The sequence below is a fragment of the Trachypithecus francoisi genome, unplaced genomic scaffold (assembly GCF_009764315.1).
Source record: "Trachypithecus francoisi isolate TF-2019V2 unplaced genomic scaffold, Tfra_2.0 Lachesis_group4, whole genome shotgun sequence".
Classification (NCBI taxonomy): Eukaryota; Metazoa; Chordata; class Mammalia; order Primates; family Cercopithecidae; genus Trachypithecus; species Trachypithecus francoisi.
Window position 1 is genome coordinate 93,629,067 of NW_022681469.1, and position 22,033 is coordinate 93,651,099.

Genomic DNA, 22,033 nt, shown 5'->3' on the forward strand with positions numbered 1-22,033 from the left:
ATATAGAGGGGGCGGAGCAAGATGGCCGAATAGGAAGAGCTCCAGTCTCCAACTCCCAGCGCGAGCGACACAGAAGACCGGTGATTTCTGCACTTTCAACTGAGGTACTGGGGTCATCTCACTGGGGAGTGCCGGACAATCGGTGCTGGTCAGCTGCTGCAGCCCGACCAGCGAGAGCTGAAGCAGGGCGAGGCATTGCATCACCTGGGAAGCGCAAGGGTGAAGGGAATCCCTTTTCCTAGCCAGGGGAACTGAGACACACAACACCTGGAAAATTGGGTAATTCCTACCCCAATACTGCGCTTTAAGCAAATGGGCACACCAGGAGATTATACCCACACCTGGCCGGGAGGGTCCCACGGCCAGGTAGCCTCCCTCATTGCTAGCACAGCAGTCTGCAATCTAACTGAGACAGCAGCAGCTAGGCTGGGGGAGGGGCGCCTGCCATTGCTGAGGCTTAAGTAGGTAAACAAAGCTGCTGGGAAGCTCAAACTGGGTGGAGCTCACAGCAGCTCAAGGAAACCTGCCTGTCACTGTAGACTCCACCTCTGGGGACAGGGCACAGCTAAACAACAAAAGGGGAAGCAGCAGAGGCCTGTGCAGACGCAAACAACTCTGTCTGACAGCTTTGAAGAGAGCAGTGGATCTCCCAACACGGAGGTTGAGATCTGAGAACAGACAGACTGCCTGCTCAAGTGGGTCCCTGACCCCTGAGTAGCCTAACTGGGAGACATTCCCCTCTAGGGGCAGTCTGACACCGCACACCTCACAGGGTGGAGTATACCCCTGAGAGGAAGCTTCCAAAGTAAGAATCAGACAGGTACACTCGCTGTGCAGCAGTATTCTATCTTCTGCAACCTCTGCTGCTGATACCCAGGCAAACAGGGTCTGGAGTAGACCTCAAGCAATCTCCAACAGACCTACAGCTGAGGGTCCTGACTAATAGAAGGAAAACTACCAAAGAGGAAGAACACCTATACCAAAACCCCATCAGTACGTCACCATCATCAAAGACCGGAGGCAGATAAAACCACAAAGATGGGGAAGAAGCAGGGCAGAAAAGCTGGAAATTCAAAAAATAAGAGTGCATCTCCCCCTGCAAAGGAGCGCAGCTCATCACCAGCAACGGACCAAAGCTGGTCAGAGAATGACTTTGACGAGATGAGAGAAGAAGGCTTCAGGCCATCAAACTTCTCAGAGCTAAAGGAGGAATTATGTACCCAGCGCAAAGAAACTAAAAATCTTGAAAAAAGAGTGGAAGAATTGATAGCTAGAATAATTAATGCAGAGAAGGTCATAAACGAAATGACAGAGATGAAAACCATGACACGAGAAATACGTGACAAATCCACAAGCTTCAGTAACCGACTCGATCAACTGGAAGAAAGAGTATCAGCGATTGAGGATCAAATGAATGAAATGAAGCGAGAAGAGAAACCAAAAGAAAAAAGAAGAAAAAGAAATGAACAAAGCCTGCAAGAAATATGGGATTATGTAAAAAGACCAATCTACGTCTGATTGGGGTGCCTGAAAGTGAGGGGGAAAATGGAACCAAGTTGGAAAACACTCTTCAGGATATCATCCAGGAGAACTTCCCCAATCTAGTAGGGCAGGCCAACATTCAAATTCAGGAAATACAGAGAACGCCACAAAGATACTCCTCGAGAAGAGCAACTCCAAGACACATAATTGCCAGATTCACCAAAGTTGAAATGAAGGAAAAAATCTTAAGGGCAGCCAGAGAGAAAGGTCGGGTTACCCACAAAGAGAAGCCCATCAGACTAACAGCAGCCCTCTCGGCAGAAACTCTACAAGCCAGAAGAGAGTGGGGGCCAATATTCAACATTCTTAAAGACAAGAATTTTCAACCCAGAATTTCATATCCAGCCAAACTAAGTTTCATCAGTGAAGGAGAAATAAAATCCTTTACAGATAAGCAAATGCTTAGAGATTTTGTCACCATCAGGCCTGCCTTACAAGAGACCCTGAAGGAAGCCCTAAACATGGAAAGGAACAACCGGTACCAGACATTGCAAAAGCAATGCCAAAATGTAAAGACCATCAATGCTAGGAAGAAACTGCATCAACTAACGAGCAAAATAACCAGTTAATATCATAATGGCAGGAGCAAGTTCACACATAACAATATTAACCTTAAATGTTAATGGACTAAATGCTCCAATTAAAAGACACAGACTGGCAAACTGGATCAAGAGTCAAGACCCATCAGTCTGCTGTATACAGGAGACCCATCTCACATGCAGAGACATACATAGGCTCAAAATAAAGGGATGGAGGAAGATCTACCAAGCAAATGGAGAACAAAAAAAAACAGGGGTTGCAATCCTAGTCTCTGATAAAATAGACTTTAAACCACCAAAGATCAAAAGAGACAAAGAAGGCCATTACATAATGGTAAAGGGATCAATTCAACAGGAAGAGCTAACTCTCCTAAATATATATGCACCCAATACAGGAGCACCCAAATTCATAAAGCAAGTCCTTAGAGACTTACAAAGAGACTTAGACTCCCATACAATAATAATGGGAGACTTCAACACTCCACTGTCAACATTAGACAGATCAACGAGACAGAAAGTTAACAAGGATATCCAGGAATTGAACTCATCTCTGCACCAAGCGGACCTAATAGACATCTATAGAACTCTCCACCCCAATCAACAGAATATACATTCTTCTCAGCACCACATCGCACTTATTCCAAAATTGACCACATAATTGGAAGTAAAGCACTCCTCAGCAAATGTACAAGAACAGAAATTATAACAAACTGTCTCTCAGACCACAGTGCAATCAAATTAGAACTCAGGACTAAGAAACTCAATCAAAACCGCTCAACTACATGGAAACTGAACAACCTGCTCCTGAATGACTACTGGGTACATAACGAAATTAAGGCAGAAATAAAGATGTTCTTTGAAACCAATGAGAGCAAAGATACAACATACCAGAATCTCTGGGACACATTTAAAGCAGTGTGTAGAGGGAAATGTATAGCACTAAATGCCCACAAGAGAAAGCTGGAAAGATCTAAAATTGACACTCTAACATCACAATTAAAAGAACTGGAGAGGCAAGAGCAAACACATTCAAAAGCTAGCAGAAGGCAAGAAATAACTAAGATCAGAGCAGAACTGAAGGAGATAGAGACACAAAAAACCCTCCAAAAAATCAATGAATCCAGGAGTTGGTTTTTTGAAAAGATCAACAAAATTGACAGACCACTAGCAAGACTAATAAAGAAGAAAAGAGAGAAGAATCAAATAGACGCAATAAAAAATGATAAAGGGGATATCACCACCGACCCCACAGAAATACAAACAACCATCAGAGAATACTATAAATGCCTCTACGCAAATCAACTAGAAAATCTAGAAGAAATGGATCATTTGCTGGACGCTTACACTCTTCCAAGACTAAACGAGGAAGAAGTTGAATCCCTGAATAGACCAATAGCAGGCTCTGAAATTGAGGCAATCATTAATAGCCTACCAACCAAAAAAAGTCCAGGACCAGATGGATTCACAGCTGAATTCTACCAGAGGTACAAGGAGGAGCTGGTACCATTCCTTCTGAAACTATTCCAATCAATAGAAAAAGAGGGAATCCTCCCTAACTCATTTTGTGAGGCCAACATCATCCTGATACCAAAGCCTGGCAGAGACACAACAAAAAAAGAGAATTTTAGACCATATCCCTGATGAACATCAATGCAAAAATCCTCAATAAAATACTGGCAAACCGGATTCAGCAGCACATCAAAAAGCTTATCCACCATGATCAAGTGGGCTTCATCCCTGGGATGCAAGGCTGGTTCAACATTCGCAAATCAATAAACGTAATCCAGCATATAAACAGAACCAAAGACAAGAACCACATGATTATCTCAATAGATGCAGAAAAGGCTTTTGACAAAATTCAACAGCCCTTCATGCTAAAAACGCTCAATAAATTTGGTATTGATGGAACGTACCTCAAAATAATAAGAGCTATTTATGACAGACCCACAGCCAATATCATACTGAATGGGCAAAAACTGGAAAAATTCCCTTTGAAAACTGGCACAAGACAGGGATGTCCTCTCTCACCACTCCTATTCAACATAGTGTTGGAAGTTCTGGCCAGGGCAATCAGGCAAGAGAAAGAAATCAAGGGTATCCAGTTAGGAAAAGAAGAAGTCAAATTGTCCCTGTTTGCAGATGACATGATTGTATATTTAGAAAACCCCATTGTCTCAGCCCAAAATCTCCTTAAGCTGATAAGCAACTTCAGCAAAGTCTCAGGATACAAAATTAATGTGCAAAAATCACAAGCATTCCTATACACCAATAACAGACAAACAGAGAGCCAAACCACGAATGAACTTCCATTCACAATTGCTTCAAAGAGAATAAAATACCTAGGAATCCAACTTACAAGGGATGTAAAGAACCTCTTCAAGGAGAACTACAAACCACTGCTCAGTGAAATAAAAGAAGACACTAACAAATGGAAGAACATACCATGCTCATGGATAGGAAGAATCAATATCGTGAAAATGGCCATACTGCCCAAGGTGATTTATAGATTCAATGCCATCCCCATCAAGCTACCAATGACTTTCTTCACAGAATTGGAAAAAACGGCTTTAAAGTTCATATGGAACCAAAAAAGAGCCCACATTGCCAAGACAATCCTAAGTCATAAGAACAAAGCTAGAGGCGTCACACTACCTGACTTCAAACTGTACTACAAGGCTACAGTAACCAAACAGCATGGTACTGGTACCAAAACAGAGATATAGACCAATGGAACAGAACAGAGTCCTCAGAAATAATACCACACATCTACAGCCATCTGATCTTTGACAAACCTGAGAGAAACAAGAAATGGGGAAAGGATTCCCTATTTAATAAATGGTACTGGGAAAATTGAGACTTAAATGTTAGACCTAATACCATAAAAACCCTAGAAGAAAACCTAGGTAGTACCATTCAGGACATAGGCATGGGCAAGGACTTCATGTCTAAAACACCAAAAGCAACGGCAGCAAAAGCCAAAATTGACAAATGGGATCTCATTAAACTAAAGAGCTTTTGCACAGCAAAAGAAACTACCATCAGAGTGAACAGGCAACCTACAGAATGGGAGAAAATTTTTGCAATCTACTCATCTGACATAGGGCTAATACCCAGAATCTACAAAGAACTCAAACAGATTTACAAGAAAAACACAACCCCATCAAAAAGTGGGCAAAGGATATGAACAGACATTTCTCAAAAGAAGACATTCATACAGCCAACAGACACATGAAAAAATGCTCATCATCACTGGCCATCAGAGAAATGCAAATCAAAACCACAATGAGATACCATCTCACACCAGTTAGAATGGCAATCATTAAAAAGTCAGGAAACAACAGGTGCTGGAGAGGATGTGGAGAAATAGGAACAGTTTTACACTGTTGGTGGGATTGTAAACTAGTTCAACCATTATGGAAAATAGTGTGGCGATTCCTCAAGGATCTAGAACTAGAAGTACCATATGACCCAGCCATCCCACTACTGGGTATATACCCAAAGGATTATAAATCATGCTGCTCTAAAGACACATGCACACATATGTTTATTGCGGCACTATTCACAATAGCAAAGACTTGGAATCAACCCAAATGTCCATCAGTGACAGACTGGATTAAGAAAATGTGGCACATATACACCATGGAATATTATGCAGCCATAAAAAAGGATAAGTTTGCATCCTTTGTAGGGACATGGATGCAGCTGGAAACCATCATTCTTAGCAAACTATCACAAGAAGAGAAAACCAAACACTGCATGTTCTCACTCATAGGTGGGAACTGAACAATGAGATCACTTGGACTCGGGAAGGGGAACATCACACATCGGGGCCTATCATGGTGGGGGGGAGGGATTGCATTGGGAGTTATACCTGATATAAATGACGAATTGATGGGTGCTGATGAGTTGATGGGTGCAGCACACCAACATGGCACAAGTATACATATGTAACAAACCTGCACGTTGTGCACATGTACCCTAGAACTTAAAGTATAATAAAAAATAAATAAATAAATAAATAAAAGAAAATGCGGTATATATCCACAATAGAATACTACTCAGTCATAAAAAAGAAGAAAATCATGTAATTTGTGGCAACATGGATGAACCTGGAGGACATTATGTTAAGTGAAATAAGTCAGGCATAAAAAGACAAACACTGCATGATCTCATTCATTTGTGTTATCTTAAAAAGCTGATCTCAGAAGTAGAGTAGAAAAGTGGTTACCAGAGACAGGGGAGGGAAAAGGAGAGGGGATGGAGGGGAGAGATTGGTCAATGGTTACAAAATTGCCCATTGATCATTTTAACAGATCATTGTTAATTTTTTTTGGTAGTTCCATTATCAAGATATAATTCACATACTGTATACCATTTGCCCACTGAAAGTGTGCAATTCAGTGGTTTTTAGTTAGATAGGAGGAATACATTCTGTGTTCTATAGCACAGTAGGGTGACTATGGTAAACAATATTATAGTGTATATTTCAAAATAACTAGAAGAGAGGATTCTGAATATTCCCACCACAAAGAAATGATCAATGAGATGATGGATATGCTGAATATCATGGTTTGATCATTATACGATGTATACATATATTGAAACATCACAGGGGGCCCCACAAATATGTACAATTATGTGTCAATTAAAAATAGTTTTTTTAAAAGTCAATCATACAAATCCCAAAGTTAGGCTGAGTCAACAGAACTAGCAGTGAACTATACAGTGAATAGTACTAACAGAGATTTTCTCAAAGTTACTTATGAGATGGTTTTGTAAATCCTTGGAAAGAGGAAACTCAAATAATAGGAGAAATTTCGATGATGCTCTCCATTGTAGACATATTTGACTAGATTGTCAGTCAAAAGAGGCAGGTTAATTTAGAAAAGTGTCCTTATCAGACAAGCTCATCCTGTGATACACATTGCTATACTCAAAAGACAAGCATGAACCTCTGAGAAACTGTATTAGCATGGTAACTCACAGGTTGATAAAAGCCCAAATGTTAATGATTTGACCTCTTGATAATTGTTCCATTTTTTTGGTAGCATCCTTATCAAGATATAATTCACATATAATATAATTCGCCCACTCAAAGTTGTAATTCAATGGTTTTTAGTATATTTGCAGAGTTGGGCCACCGTCAGCACAGTCTGTTTTAGAATTGAAATTCCTGTGTCTTTCTGTATTTGCCTGTTCTGGACATTTCACATAAGTGGAGTCATATAATATCTTTTGTGATCTTTTGTGACTTCTTTCACTTTGTACATTTTCAGGGTTCATTTGTGTCATATATCAATACTTCATTCCATTCTATGGCCAAATATTAGGTTGGTGCAAAAGTAATTGTGGGTTTTTCCATAATATTTCATTGTTTGGATTTTTAAACGATTTAATTTATTTATTTATTTATTTATTTTTGAGACAAGGTCTCTGTTGCCCAGGCTGGAGTGCAGTGACCTGATGACAGCTCACTGCAGCCTCGACTTCCCAAGGCTCAGGTGATCCTCCTACCTCAGCCTCCTAAGTAGCTGGGACTACAGGTGCACGCCACCACACTTTGCTAATTTTAAGGAATGACCAAACCGTTTGCCAATGTGGTTGCACAATTTAACATTCCTATTAGTAGTGTATGAGGGCTGCAGTTTCCCCATGTCCTCACCAACACTTGTCACTGTCTTTGTTTTTTTATTATAGTCATTCTCATGGGTGTGAAGTGGTACCTCACTATGGCTTTGATTTGCATTTCCCTAATGACTAGTGATATTAGGCATCTTTTCATATGCTTATTGGTTATATGCATTTCTTCTTTGGAGAAATACTTATTTAGCTCTTTTACCCTTCTTTCACTTGTACAGATGTTTGATCCCTGTATGCCTATCAAATTGTAGAAACATGACTGAATACGTATTTATTGGCTGAATAGGTGACAGAATAAATCAGTATATTAAAAGTTGATGCCAACCGGGTGCGGTGGCTCACGCCTGTAATCCCAGCACTTTGGTAGGCCAAGGGGGGTGGATCATGAGGTCAGGAGTTTGAGACCAGCCTGGACAACATGGTGAAACCCCATCTCTACTAAAAATACAAAAGAATTAGCCAGGTGTGGAGGCACATGCCTGTAATCCCAGCTACTCAGGAGGCTAAGGCAGGAGAGTAGCTTGAACTCGGGAAGCGGAGGTTGCAGTGAGCCGGGATCGTGCCATTGCACTCCAGCCTGGGTGACAGTGCGAGACTGTCTCAAAACAAAAAAAGGGACTGGCTGGGACAGAAGAGGGTTGCTAACTGAATTGCTTATTCTCCTCTTGGAAAACAATTAAAAAGTAAGAGGTACTGACGAGGTAAAAACAAATCCAAACTGAATAAAGTGAATAAATTCACCATTCAACTAACAGGGTTTTCAAAAGTGGTTTATTTGTCAGAATTTTTTCAAGTTTAGACACTTAATCAACAATTTGGAAGGTTTTTGTTGCCGGTGTAAGATCACTCTGCAGGGAAAACAAAATTTGAGAGTTAGATGAAGACAGTAGGTCATAAGTCTGATCAGTTCTTTGGGATTTTAAATTCATATTCAGGCAACAAAAGCTTTAGTAATGTCAGAAAATTATAATTTTTAAATAGTCTTTACACATTAAAACCAGTTGTCTCATTAAAAATGTTTCCAGTCAAATAACACAGCCAGTGGTTCAGAGGCACTTTTCTTACCATAGACACAAGAGACCTGATCTCTGAGCAAGACATAATTATAAAACATCCTCCAAGAACCACATAAAACATTGCCACTTTATGGTATTCTGGATATTGCTCCTCAGATTGAAAATTGTTGCTAATATTGTGACATTTTGATAAAAAGGAGCCCTGTCTGAATGTGATAGAATATCTTTTCTTTAGAATTGACCCAGTTGTTCAAAATTGACAAATTCAGTGAAATAACATCTCACCTGGAAATCAATAAGATAAGAAATAAATGTTTCTTTCTCATGGCTATTTAAAGTAATTTCAGTTAAAATAATTGGGGTCTGGCTAATTTTCTCTCATGGTGATATCTATACAATTTAAATATGTTATACACTTAAGGAAGGAAGAATCCAGCATTTTCATATGTAAGGTAAAATAGAAGACTGAGAAGAGACTCTTTGCTGCAACCATGCCTCTAGGCCTCATAAGAAGTTTCACTCTAAGCAGCTTAGGCCACTTTGAGAAGTTCCAGTATTTGTGGTTTTGGCTTCTCTGTCTCTTGCATGAATTAGAAATTAGAATTTACTAGATCGTCATAACAGGTTCCTAGCAGGAAAGAGACCATGAAGCCGGTATGAAAACATCTCATATACCCCATAAACACATGCAATTACTATGTACCCTTAAATTAAAAAAAAATAACATGAATTAAGCTGGGAGTTTTGAATAGAATTAGCCTAGTGACTATTTACAGAAATAATTTTCAGAGGAAAGGGTTAGGTAGAAATGCTGAGGCAACCAAGGATTTGCAGTTACAGGAAGCCAATGCAGAAAGTATTGGAAAGTAATTTTTAAAATATATGTGTTTGGGGCTGGCAAGGTGGCCACACCTGTAATCCTAGCACTTTGAAAGGCCGAGGCAGATGGATCACCTGAGGTCAGTTGTTCGAGACCAGCCTGACCAGCATGGCAAAACCCACCTCTACTAAAAATATACAAAAATTAGCTGGACGTGGTGGCGTGCACCTGTAATCTTAGCTACTCAGGAGGCTGAGGCACAAGAATCACGTGAACCCAGGAGGTGGAGGTTGCAGTGAGCCAAAATCGTACCATTGCATTTCAGCCTGGGTGAAGGAGAGAGACACTGTCCCAAAAAAAAAAGAATATATGTGTTTTTAACGTTTCATCTTTATAAAAATAAAATATTTTAATACATTATTTAACATACATAAGTATATTAAATACATATACACTTAAGATGCATTATACATATATATACAGATACACATAAACACATACATACACATCTTATCCTTAAAGAATAGCAGCATTTAATGTACATTTAATCACAGAAAGTACAGCTGGCCCTGAAATAACATCCTTTCATTTTAATGTTGATGAGGGAAAAAAAAACAAATCACTTCCTGCTTGCTGGGACCACTGTCTGTGTGGAGTCTGCACATGCTCCCTATGTCTACCTAGGTTTTCTCTTGTCCTCCTGTTTCCTCCCATATCCCACAGCTGAGCACGTTAGGTGAGCTGGAATGTCTATATGGTCCCAGTGTGAGTGAGTGAGGGAGGGGTGTGTGAGTGGCCCTGCCATGGGATGACATCCTGTCCAGGGCCGGTTCCCACCCAGCGCCCTGAGCTGCCAGGGTAGTCTCCAGCCACCCGTGAGCCTGCACTGGAGTCAGTGGGTTGGAAAAGGAATGAATGAGTGAATACAAAGTTGTCAAATAAAAATTTGTAAATTAGATGATAATCATACAAATGCACGACACTAAACATTGCAGTACAAAAGCCTTTCTGAAGCCTGCCAGATCTGTCATTGCTTTTGAACTGTGTGGTGGTAGGAGGTGCTGCTTAAGATTTTCTGCTTTGTACACATTTATTTCTCAATTTAACCTACCCCCATTATGCCCACCATTTCTCATTAACGCACCAAAAACTGAGTAAATAATTATCTTACTTGTTTTTATTAACCTTTTTAAATGTATGTGTAGCTCACATTTATTTCAGTGTTTAATATTAGAAGTGTTTGGGGCCTTTAGTTAGAAGTTTGATGATGTTTTTGTGACCAGGAACATGCCATAGAAATTTCACTCTTGTTTGTATCAATTAGCCAGTGGTAAAACTGGTTTCTACATATGTTGTTTTGCTTAAAGTCACAGTTTGCAAGTTTATCAGTGACATCAAGGACTTCCTGTATAATAATAAAAGCTACTACTTGTTGTTATAGGTCTTTTATGTGATTGTATTTAATTGTTATAGTGATACTATGAGGTGAGTACTATTACTGTCAGTATTTCTCATATGAGGAAACTAAATCATATAGAGATTTGGTGGGTGATTGCTGATCCTGCTGTACTTTAGGAAATTTGGGAGCAGCTGAAAAATTCTAAATCACCTAAGCTTCTGGCCAAGGTCCATTATAAGAATACAGGAATGGAATGACACCTTAGTATCAGTTATGGGTCATAGGAGTCTCCTGAAAGTCTGTGTTTTGCTCCCTTTAGGTATATCAGGATTGGAGATAAAGAATGCGAATTTCACAAGAACTTTCGCCTTATCCTTCACACAAAATTGGCAAATCCTCACTATAAGCCGGAATTACAAGCTCAGACAACTCTCCTCAATTTCACAGTCACAGAAGATGGTCTAGAAGCCCAACTGCTGGCAGAGGTTGTCAGTATTGAGAGGCCAGATTTGGAGAAACTTAAGGTAAAAACGTTTATGTCACCATCAACACTTATTCGGCACTTGCTTTGCACAAATCATAGTGCTAGACATAGAAGTATAAAATAGGATTCTTGCCCACTAGCATCTTGCAATCTAATTGGGAAAAATAAGTATACATGTTAAAAGTGAAACAATTCAAAGTTGCTCTTCATAAATGCTAGATTGTTACGGTTATGCCACAAGTAGGAGATAGGGTGGCTCTGGATCTTAACTGACAGCAAACAAAGAGGCATACGAGTCATGTAAAATAGAGGTATGCCCCGGTAGGTTGGAATGTAATCAACTAATTTAGCCTGGGCTAAAGAATGAAAAAGAGGTGTAATGAAGAAAACTTGGAAAAATTAAGGACCTGGTAGCTAGTTATGACTAGTATTCAAAGAGGCATTTGTGGCCCTAAGTATATTAAGAAACAATGCTGAAAATAATGAAATTTAGTGTTATATACAGAAAACAAAACAACATAACCTTAAAATGTAGAAGAAAGGCAATAATAAAAATAAAATCAGAAAATAGAGAAACAGAAAAGATTAACAAAATAAAAAAGCTAGTTCTTTGGCAAGAAGGGGTGAGGAAGTGATATAGTAGATATACCTCCATAAGGACTAGTGAAGAATAAAAGATAAAAGGCAAGTAAAAGAAGACAAAGGCACATAACTACACACAGAGGTTATAAACTATAAAGGAATGCTGTGCTCAGCTTTCTTTTTTCTTTTTTCTTTTTTTTTTTTTTTTGAGAGGGAGTCTCACTCTCTCACCAAGCCTGGAGTGCAGTGGGATGGTCTTGGCTCACTGCAACCTCCACCTCCCGGGTTCAAGCAATTCTTCTGCCTCGGTGTCCTGAGTAGGGACTACAGGCATGCACCACCATGCCCAGCTAATCTTTGTATTTTGGGTTTCACCATATTTGCCAGGCTTGTCTCAAACTCCTGACCTCATGATCATCCTGCCTCAGCCTCCTAAAGTGCTGGGATTACAGGCATGAGCCACCGTGCCTGGTCATGCTGTGCCCAGCTTTCTAACAATAAATTTGAATATTGAAATGGTGATGTGAAAATTAAAAAGAATTTACATGCTAACCTGGGCAAATTTGGCAATAGTGTGTCTCAAAAATTTAAATGAGATATATTAAGAATTAAAACAAGGATTTATATTTCAGATGTTAGAGATTCATGGCCTACATTTTGGAACTTGAAAGGATTTCTTCCCACGGATGAACAACATTATTCATATTTTGAAAAACTCAGCTAGAATACTTTTTCTTAGTACAAATCAGGAGTCTGCAAACTGTGGCTCCCATGCCTAATTGGGCCTGTCACCTCTTTTTGTTAATAAAGTTTATTGAAACACAGCCATTGCCAAACACAGTGGCTCACACCTGTAATACCAACACTTTGGAAAGCCAAGGCTGGATCACTTGAGGCCAAGAGTTTGAGACCAGCCTGGCCAACGTGGCAAAACCCCATCTCTACTAAAAATACAAAAAATTACCCGTGTGTGGTGGTGCACAACTGTAGCCCCAGCTACTGGGGAGGCTGAGGCACAAGAACCACTTGAACCCAGGGGCAGAGGTTGCAGTGTGCCGGGATAGTGCCACTACACTCCAGCCTGGAGGACAGAGCAAGACTCTGTCTCAAACAAAAACAAAAGGAAACAAAAAATTGACTTGTTCATATATTTACATATTGTCTATGACTGCTTTTGCACTATAATGGCAGAGTTGGGTAGTTGCAACAGATACCTTATGGCCTACAAAGCCAAAAGTATTTACTATCTGGCCCTTTCCAGAAAAAGATTGCCACCCTGGTATAAATCAGTGGTTCTCAAACTGCTGGTCCTGGAACAGCAGCATCACCATCAGCTGGTGCTGATACAAATATGCTTTAAATGCAAATTATCTGGCCACAGCCCAGATCCCACTAAATGAGAAACTCTGGTTGGGGGTCCAGCAATCATGTTTTACTAAGCCATGCAAGAAATTCTGGTCCATGCTTACACTCTTTGTGAGGCTGCTTTACTTGAATTTGCCACTGCAGCAGTTGCCATGTAGGCAAAGACAGCTGTGAGATCAAGGCTGAGTATGAGTGGACATGGTTCCCTGAGGCCTCCTTACAAATGTGCTACATTCAGTGGAACTGCAACATGCCAGGAGTGAGTCATTCACCAAGTCAGAGTTCAAAGGACCACTGGCTTGCTGCCTTGTGCACTAATTGCCAAGCTGGATCAGGGACCATGTCTGTAATCAAGGCACCATCAGACCATGTAAGAAAATAGTATTTTTTTTTTTTATGTTAGCATAAAAAAGTTGCAGGAGTTCTTGTGTTCTGAATGTCAGATTCTTATTGGATCTATGACTTATAAAAATTTTCTCCCATTCTGTGGGTTGTCTTGTTAGTGTCCTTTGAAGCACAAAAGTTTTTAATTTTGGTAATGTTCAATTTATTTTTTCTTGCTTGTGTTTTTGGTATCATATGTAAGAAATCATTAACTGACAGTTCATGAAGATATATGTTTTCTCTTAGGAGCTGTGTAGTTTTAGTGCTTACATTTAGCTCCATTGTACATTTTGAGTTAATTTTTGCACATGGTGTGAGATAGGGGTACTACATGGTGTGAGGTAGGGGTACACCTTCATTCTTTTGCATGTGGATATGTAGTTGTCCCAGCACCATTTGTTGAAAAGATCATATTTTCAAGATGGCCGAATAGGAACAGCTCCAGTCTCCAACTCCCAGCGCGAGCGACACAGAAGACCGGTGATTTCTGCATTTTCAACTGAGGTACTGGGGTCATCTCTCTAGGGAGTGCCGACAATCGGTGCTGGTCAGCTGCTGCAGCCTGACCAGCGTGAGCTGAAGCAGGGCGAGGCATCGCCTCACCTGGAAGCGCAAGGGGGAAGGGAATCCCTTTTCCTAGCCAGGGGAACTGAGACACACAACACCTGGAAAATCGGGTAACTCCCACCCCAATACTGCGCTTTAAGGAAACAGGCACACCAGGAGAATATATCCCACACCTGGCCGGGAGGGTCCCATGCCCACGGAGCCTCCCTCACTGCTAACACAGCCGTCTGCGGCGATCTATCCGCAAGGCAGCAGCGAGGCTGGGGGAGGGGCGCCCGCCATTGCTGAGGCTTAAGTAGGTAAACAAAGCCGCTGGGAAGCTCGAACTGGGTGGAGCTCACAGCAGCTCAAGGAAGCCTGCCTGTCTCTGTAGACTCTACCTCTGCGGACAGTGCACAGCTGCAGTCCATTAGGGGAAAGAGCGGGGGCGGTGCAGAAGCGAACGACTCTGTCTGACAGCTTTGGGGAGAGCCGTGGATCTCCTAACGCGGAGGTTGAGATCTGAGAACGGACAGACTGCCTGCTCAGGTGGGTCCCTGACCCCTGAGTAGCCTAGCTGGGAGACATCCCCCACTAGGGGCAGTCTGACACCCCACACCTCACAGGGTGGCGTCACCCCTGAGAGGAAACTTCCAAAGAAAGAATCAGACAGGTACACTCACTGTTCAGCAATATTCTATCTTCAGCAACCTCTGCTGCTGATACCCAGGCAAACAGGGTCTGGAGTGGACCTCAAGCAATCTCCAACAGACCAACAGACAGTCCTTCTGACTGTCAGACGGAAAACTATCAAACAGGAAGGACACCTATACCAAAACCCCATCAGTACGTCACCATCATCAAAGTCCAGAGACAGATAAAACCACAAAGGTGGGGAAGAAGCAGGGCAGAAAAGCTGGAAATTCAAAAAATAAGAGCGCATCTCCCCCTGCAAAGGAGCGCAGCCCATCGCCAGCAACGGATCAAAGCTGGTCAGAGAATGACTTTGACGAGATGAGAGAAGAAGGCTTCAGGCCATCAAACCTCTCAGAGCTAAAGGAGGAATTACGTACCCAGTGCAAACAAACTAAAAACCTTGAAAAAAAAAGTGGAAGAATTGACAGCTAGACTAATTAATGCAGAGAAGATCATAAACGAAATGACAGAGATGAAAACCATGACACGAGAAATACGTGACAAATGCACAAGCTTCAGTAACCGACTTGATCAACTGGAAGAAAGAGTATCACCGATTGAGGATCAAATGAATGAAATGAAGCAAGAAGAGAAACCAAAAGAAAAAGAAGAAAAAGAATGAACAAAGCCTGCAAGAAGTATGGGATTATGTAAAAAGACCAAATCTACGTCTGATTGGGGTGCCTGAAAGTGAGGGGGAAAATGGAACCAAGTTGGAAAACACTCTTCAGGATATCATCCAGGAGAACTTCCCCAACCTAGTAGGGCAGGCCAACATTCAAATTCAGGAAATACAGAGAACGCCACAAAGATACTCCTCGAGAAGAGCAACTCCAAGACACATAATTGCCAGATTCACCAAAGTTGAAATGAAGGAAAAAATCTTAAGGGCAGCCCGAGAGAAAGGTCGGTTACCCACAAAGGGAAGCCCATCAGAATAACAGCAGACCTCTCGGCAGAAACTCTACAAGCGAGAAGAGAATGGGGGCCAATATTCAACGTTCTTTTTTTTTTTTTTTTTTTTTTTTTTTTTTTTTTTTTTAGGCGGAGTCTCGCTCTGTCGCCCGGACTGGAGTGCAGTGGCCGGATCTCAGCTCACTGCAAGCTCCGCCTCCTGGGTTTACGCCATTCTCCTGCCTCAGCCTCCCGAGTAGCTGGGACTACAGGCGCCCGCCACCCCGCCCGGATAGTTTTTGTATTTTTAGTAGAGACGGGGTTTCACCGTGTTAGCCAGGATGGTCTCGATCTCCTGACCTCGTGATCCGCCCGTCTCGGCCTCCCAAAGTGCTGGGATTACAGGCTTGAGCCACCGCGCCCGGCTCAACGTTCTTAAAGAAAAGAATTTTCAACCGAGAATTTCATATCCAGCCAAACTAAGCTTCATCAGTGAAGGAGAAATAAAATCCTTTACAGATAAGCAAATGCTTAGAGATTTTGTCACCACCAGGCCTGCCTTACAAGAGACCCTGAAGGAAGCCCTAAACATGGAAAGGAACAACCGGTACCAGCCATTGCAAAAACATGCCAAAATGTAAAGACCATCGAGGCTAGGAAGAAACTGCATCAACTAACGAGCAAAATAACCAGTTAATATCATAATGACAGGATCAAGTTCACACATAACAATATTAACCTTAAATGTCAATGGACTAAATGCTCCAATTAAAAGACACAGACTGGCAAACTGGATCAAGAGTCAAGACCCATCAGTCTACTGTATTCAGGAGACCCATCTCACATGCAGAGACATACATAGGCTCAAAATAAAGGGATGGAGGAAGATCTACCAAGCAAATGGAGAACAAAAAAAAGCAGGGGTTGCAATCCTAGTCTCTGATAAAACAGACTTTAAACCATCAAAGATCAAAAGAGACAAAGAAGGCCATTACATAATGGTAAAGGGATCAATTCAACAGGAAGAGCTAACTCTCCTAAATATCTATGCACCCAATACAGAAGCACCCAGATTCATAAAGCAAGTCCTTAGAGACTTACAAAGAGACTTAGACTCCCATACAATAATAATGGGAGACTTCAACACTCCACTGTCAACATTAGACAGATCAACAAGACAGAAAGTTAACAAGGATATCCAGGATTGAACTCATCTCTGCACCAAGCGGACCTAATAGACATCTATAGAACTCTCCACCCCAAATCAACAGAATATACATTCTTCTCAGCACCACATCGCACTTATTCCAAAATTGATCACATAATTGGAAGTAAAGCACTCCTCAGCAAATGTACAAGAACAGAAATTATAACAAACTGTCTCTCAGACCACAGTGCAATCAAACTAGAACTCAGGACTAAGAAACTCAATCAAAACCGCTCAACTACATGGAAACTGAACAACCTGCTCCTGAATGACTACTGGGTACATAACGAAATGAAAGCAGAAATAAAGATGTTCTTTGAAACCAATGAGAACAAAGATACAACATACCAGAATCTCTGGGACACATTTAAAGCAGTGTGTAGAGGGAAATGTATAGCACTAAATGCCCACAAGAGAAAGCAGGAGAGATCTAAAATTGACACTCTAACATCACAATTAAAAGAACTAGAGAGGCAAGAGCAAACACATTCAAAAGCTAGCAGAAGGCAAGAAATAACTAAGATCAGAGCAGAACTGAAGGAGATAGAGACACAAAAAACCCTCCAAAAATCAATGAATCCAGGAGTTGGTTTTTTGAAAAGATCAACAAAATTGACAGACCACTAGCTAGACTAATAAAGAAGAAAAGAGAGAAGAATCAAATAGACGCAATAAAAAATGATAAAGGGGATATCACCACCGACCCCACAGAAATACAAACAACCATCAGAGAATACTATAAATGCCTCTACGCAAATCAACTAGAAAATCTAGAAGAAATGGATAATTTCCTGGACACTTACACTCTCCCAAGACTAAACCAGGAAGAAGTTGAATCCCTGAATAGACCAATAGCAGGCTCTGAAATTGAGGCAACAATTAATAGCCTACCCACCAAAAAAAGTCCAGGACCAGATGGATTCACAGCTGAATTCTACCAGAGGTACAAGGAGGAGCTGGTACCATTCCTTCTGAAACGATTTCAATCAATAGAAAAAGAGGGAATCCTCCCTAACTCTTTTTATGAGGCCAACATCATCCTGATACCAAAGCCTGGCAGAGACACAACAAAAAGAGAGAATTTTAGACCAATATCCCTATGAACATCGATGCAAAAATCCTCAATAAAATACTGGCAAACCGGATTCAGCAGCACATCAGAAAGCTTATCCACCATGATCAAGTGGGCTTCATCCCTGGGATGCAAGGCTGGTTCAACATTCGCAAATCAATAAACGTAATCCAGCATATAAACAGAACCAAAGACAAGAACCACATAATTATCTCAATAGATGCAGAAAAGGCTTTTGACAAAATTCAACAGCCCTTCATGCTAAAAACGCTCAATAAATTTGGTATTGATGGAACGTACCTCAAAATAATAAGAGCTATTTATGACAAACCCACAGCTAATATCATACTGAATGGGCAAAAACTGGAAAAATTCCCTTTGAAAACTGGCACAAGACAGGGATGCCCTCTCTCACCACTCCTATTCAACATAGTGTTGGAAGTTCTGGCCAGGGCAATCAGGCAGAGAAAGAAATCAAGGGTATCCAGTTAGGAAAAGAAGAAGTCAAATTGTCCCTGTTTGCAGATGACATGATTGTATATTTAGAAAACCCCATTGTCTCAGCCCAAAATCTCCTTAAGCTGATAAGCAACCTCAGCAAAGTCTCAGGATACAAAATTAATGTGCAAAAATCACAAGCATTCTTATACACCAGTAACAGACAAGCAGAGAGCCAAATCAGGAATGAACTTCCATTCACAATTGCTTCAAAGAGAATAAAATACCTAGGAATCCAGCTTACAAGGGATGTAAAGGACCTCTTCAAGGAGAACTACAAACCACTGCTCAGTGAAATCAAAGAGGACACAAACAAATGGAAGAACATACCATGCTCATGGATAGGAAGAATCAATATCGTGAAAATGGCCATACTGCCCAAGGTGATTTATAGATTCAATGCCATCCCCATCAAGCTACCAATGACTTTCTTCACAGAATTGGAAAAAACTGCTTTAAAGTTCATATGGAACCAAAAAGAGCCCGCATTGCCAAGACAATCGTAAGTCAAAAGGACAAAGCTGGAGGCGTCACGCTACCTGACTTCAAACTATACTACAAGGCTACAGTAACCAAAACAGCATGGTACTGGTACCACAACAGAGATATAGACCAATGGAACAGAACAGAGTCCTCAGAAATAATACCACACATCTACAGCCATCTGATCTTTGACAAACCTGAGAGAAACAAGAAATGGGGAAAGGATTCCCTATTTAATAATGGTGCTGGGAAAATTGGCTAGCCATAAGTAGAAAGCTGAAACTGGATCCTTTCCTTACCCCTTATACGAAAATTAATTCAAGATGGATTAGAGACTTAATGTTAGACCTAATACCATAAAAACCCTAGAAGAAAATCTAGGTAGTACCATTCAGGACATAGGCATGGGCAAGGACTTCATGTCTAAAACACCAAAAGCAACGGCAGCAAAAGCAAAATTGACACATGGGATCTCATTAAACTAAAGAGCTTTTGCACAGCTAAAGAAACTACCATCAGAGTGAACAGGCAACCTACAGAATGGGAGAAAATTTTTGCAACCTACTCATCTGACAAAGGGCTAATATCCAGAATCTACAAAGAACTCAAACAAATATACAAGAAAAAAACAAACAACCCCATCAAAAAGTGGGGAAAGGATATGAACAGACATTTCTCAAAAGAAGACATTCATACAGCCAACAGACACATGAAAAAATGCTCATCATCACTCGCCATCAGAGAATGCAAATCAAAACCACAATGAGATACCATCTCACACCAGTTAGAATGGCAATCATTAAGAAGTCAGGAAACAACAGGTGTTGGAGAGGATGTGGAGAAATAGGAACACTTTTACACTGTTGGTGGGATTGTAAACTAGTTCAACCATTATGGAAAACAGTATGGCGATTCCTCAAGGATCTAGAACTAGATGTACCATATGACCCAGCCATCCCACTACTGGGTATATACCCAAAGGATTATAAATTACTCTACTACAAAGACACATGCACACGTATGTTTATTGCGGCACTATTCACAATAGCAAAGACTTGGAATCAACCCAAATGTCCATCTGTGACAGACTGGATTAAGAAAATGTGGCACATATACACCATGGAATACTATGCAGCCATCAAAAAGGATGAGTTTGCGTCCTTTGTAGGGACATGGATGCAGCTGGAAACCATCATTCTTAGCAAACTATCACAAGAAGAGAAAACCAAACACCGCATGTTCTCACTCATAGGTGGGAACTGAACAATGAGATCACTTGGACTCGGGAAGGGGAACATCACACACTGGGGCCTATCATGGGGAGGGGGGAGGAGGGAGGGATTGCAATGGGGAGTTATACATGATATAAACGTCATGCACATGTACCCTAGAACTTAAAGTATAATAAAAAAAAAAAAAAAGAAAAGATCATATTTTCTCCCTTAAATTGCCTTTGATCCTTGTTAAACATCAGTTGGCCATATTTCTGTGGATGTGTTCATATTTCTGCTTTCTCTGTTTCATTCCATTGATCTGTTTGTCTATCCTTTCATCAATATCACACCACCTTGATTATTGTAACTTAATAGTCTGGAAGCCAAGTAGTGTCAATTCTCTGACTTTGTTTTTCTGTATTCTGGATCTTAGGCTTTTTAATATAAACTTTAGAATCAAATTTTCAATAACTACAAAATAATGTACAGGTATTTTGAATAATATTGTGCTGAATTTCAGAAAGGAATAATGAATGGCTTAACAATATTGAGACTTCCTATTCATGAACATGCAATATCTCTCCATTGTTTAGATCTTTGATTTCTTTCATCAGTTTTTTACTCCTTCAGACAGATCTTCAACATACTTTGTGAAATCTGTACCTAAGTGTTTCATTTTTTTGGTACTAATGTGAATGGCATTGTGTTTTAAATTTCAAATTCCAATTTTTCAAAGCTGGTGTATAGAAGAGCAATGGCTTTTGTATATTAATCTGTATCCTGCAAATGTGTTCTACCTGCTTATTAGTTGCAAGAGGCCTTATGTTCATACTTTGGGATTTTCCACATAGATTATCATGTCATGTGTGAACAAAGACAATTTTTTATTTCTTCCTTCCCATTCTGTATACCTTTTATTTCCTTTTCTTGTCTTACTGTATTAGTTAGGACTTCTAGTACAACATTGAATAAGAGTGGAACCTTGCCTCATTCCTGATCTTAGGGCAAGAACTTCTAGCTTCTCACCATTAAGTACAATGTTAGCTATGATTCTCTTCTTTTAGATGTTCTTTATCAAGAAAGTTCCCCTCTATTTCTAATTTGCTGAGAGTTTTTATCATTCAATTACTGTTAAATTTTATCAAATGTTTTTTCTATATCTATTGATATGACCACATTTTTTCTTCTTTAGCTTGTTATGGATCATTACTTCACTTTTGAACCAGACTTGCATACCTGGAATAAATCCCACTTGGTCGTGGTGTTTCGTTATTTTTGTATGTTGTTGGATTTGATTTGCTAATTTTTTGAGGATATTCACATATATGCTTATCAGAGATACTGGTCTGTAGTTTTTTTGTTTCTTCCTGTAGTGGGTTTATCTGGTTTTGGTCTTAGAGTGATGCTTGCCTTATAGAATGAGATAGGAAGTGTTCTTTCTGCTTCTGTTTTCTAGAAAAAAATTGTAGAGAATTGATACTATTTCCCCCTTAACTCTTTTCTTCCAGTGGAATCATCTGGACTTGGTGCTTTCTGTTTTGAAAGATTATTAATTCATTTAATGTATATAGGCCTTTTCAGATTATGTATGTGTTTTTGGTAGATTCTGTCCTCCAAAGTATCAGTTCACTTCATCTAATTTGAAGTGTAAT

The 22,033-nt window shown here is 40.4% G+C and overlaps 1 protein-coding gene across 1 annotated transcript in view; it reads left to right on the forward strand.

Annotated features, from left to right (window-relative positions):
* Positions 1-22,033, forward strand: part of DNAH11 (dynein axonemal heavy chain 11) — a 407,209-nt gene that overhangs the window by 330,214 nt on the left and 54,962 nt on the right. Inside the window, exon 66 of the mRNA XM_033192171.1 lies at positions 11,276-11,480. Within this exon, the coding sequence (XP_033048062.1) occupies positions 11,276-11,480 (205 nt within the window). The remainder of the gene's footprint in view (positions 1-11,275; positions 11,481-22,033) is intronic.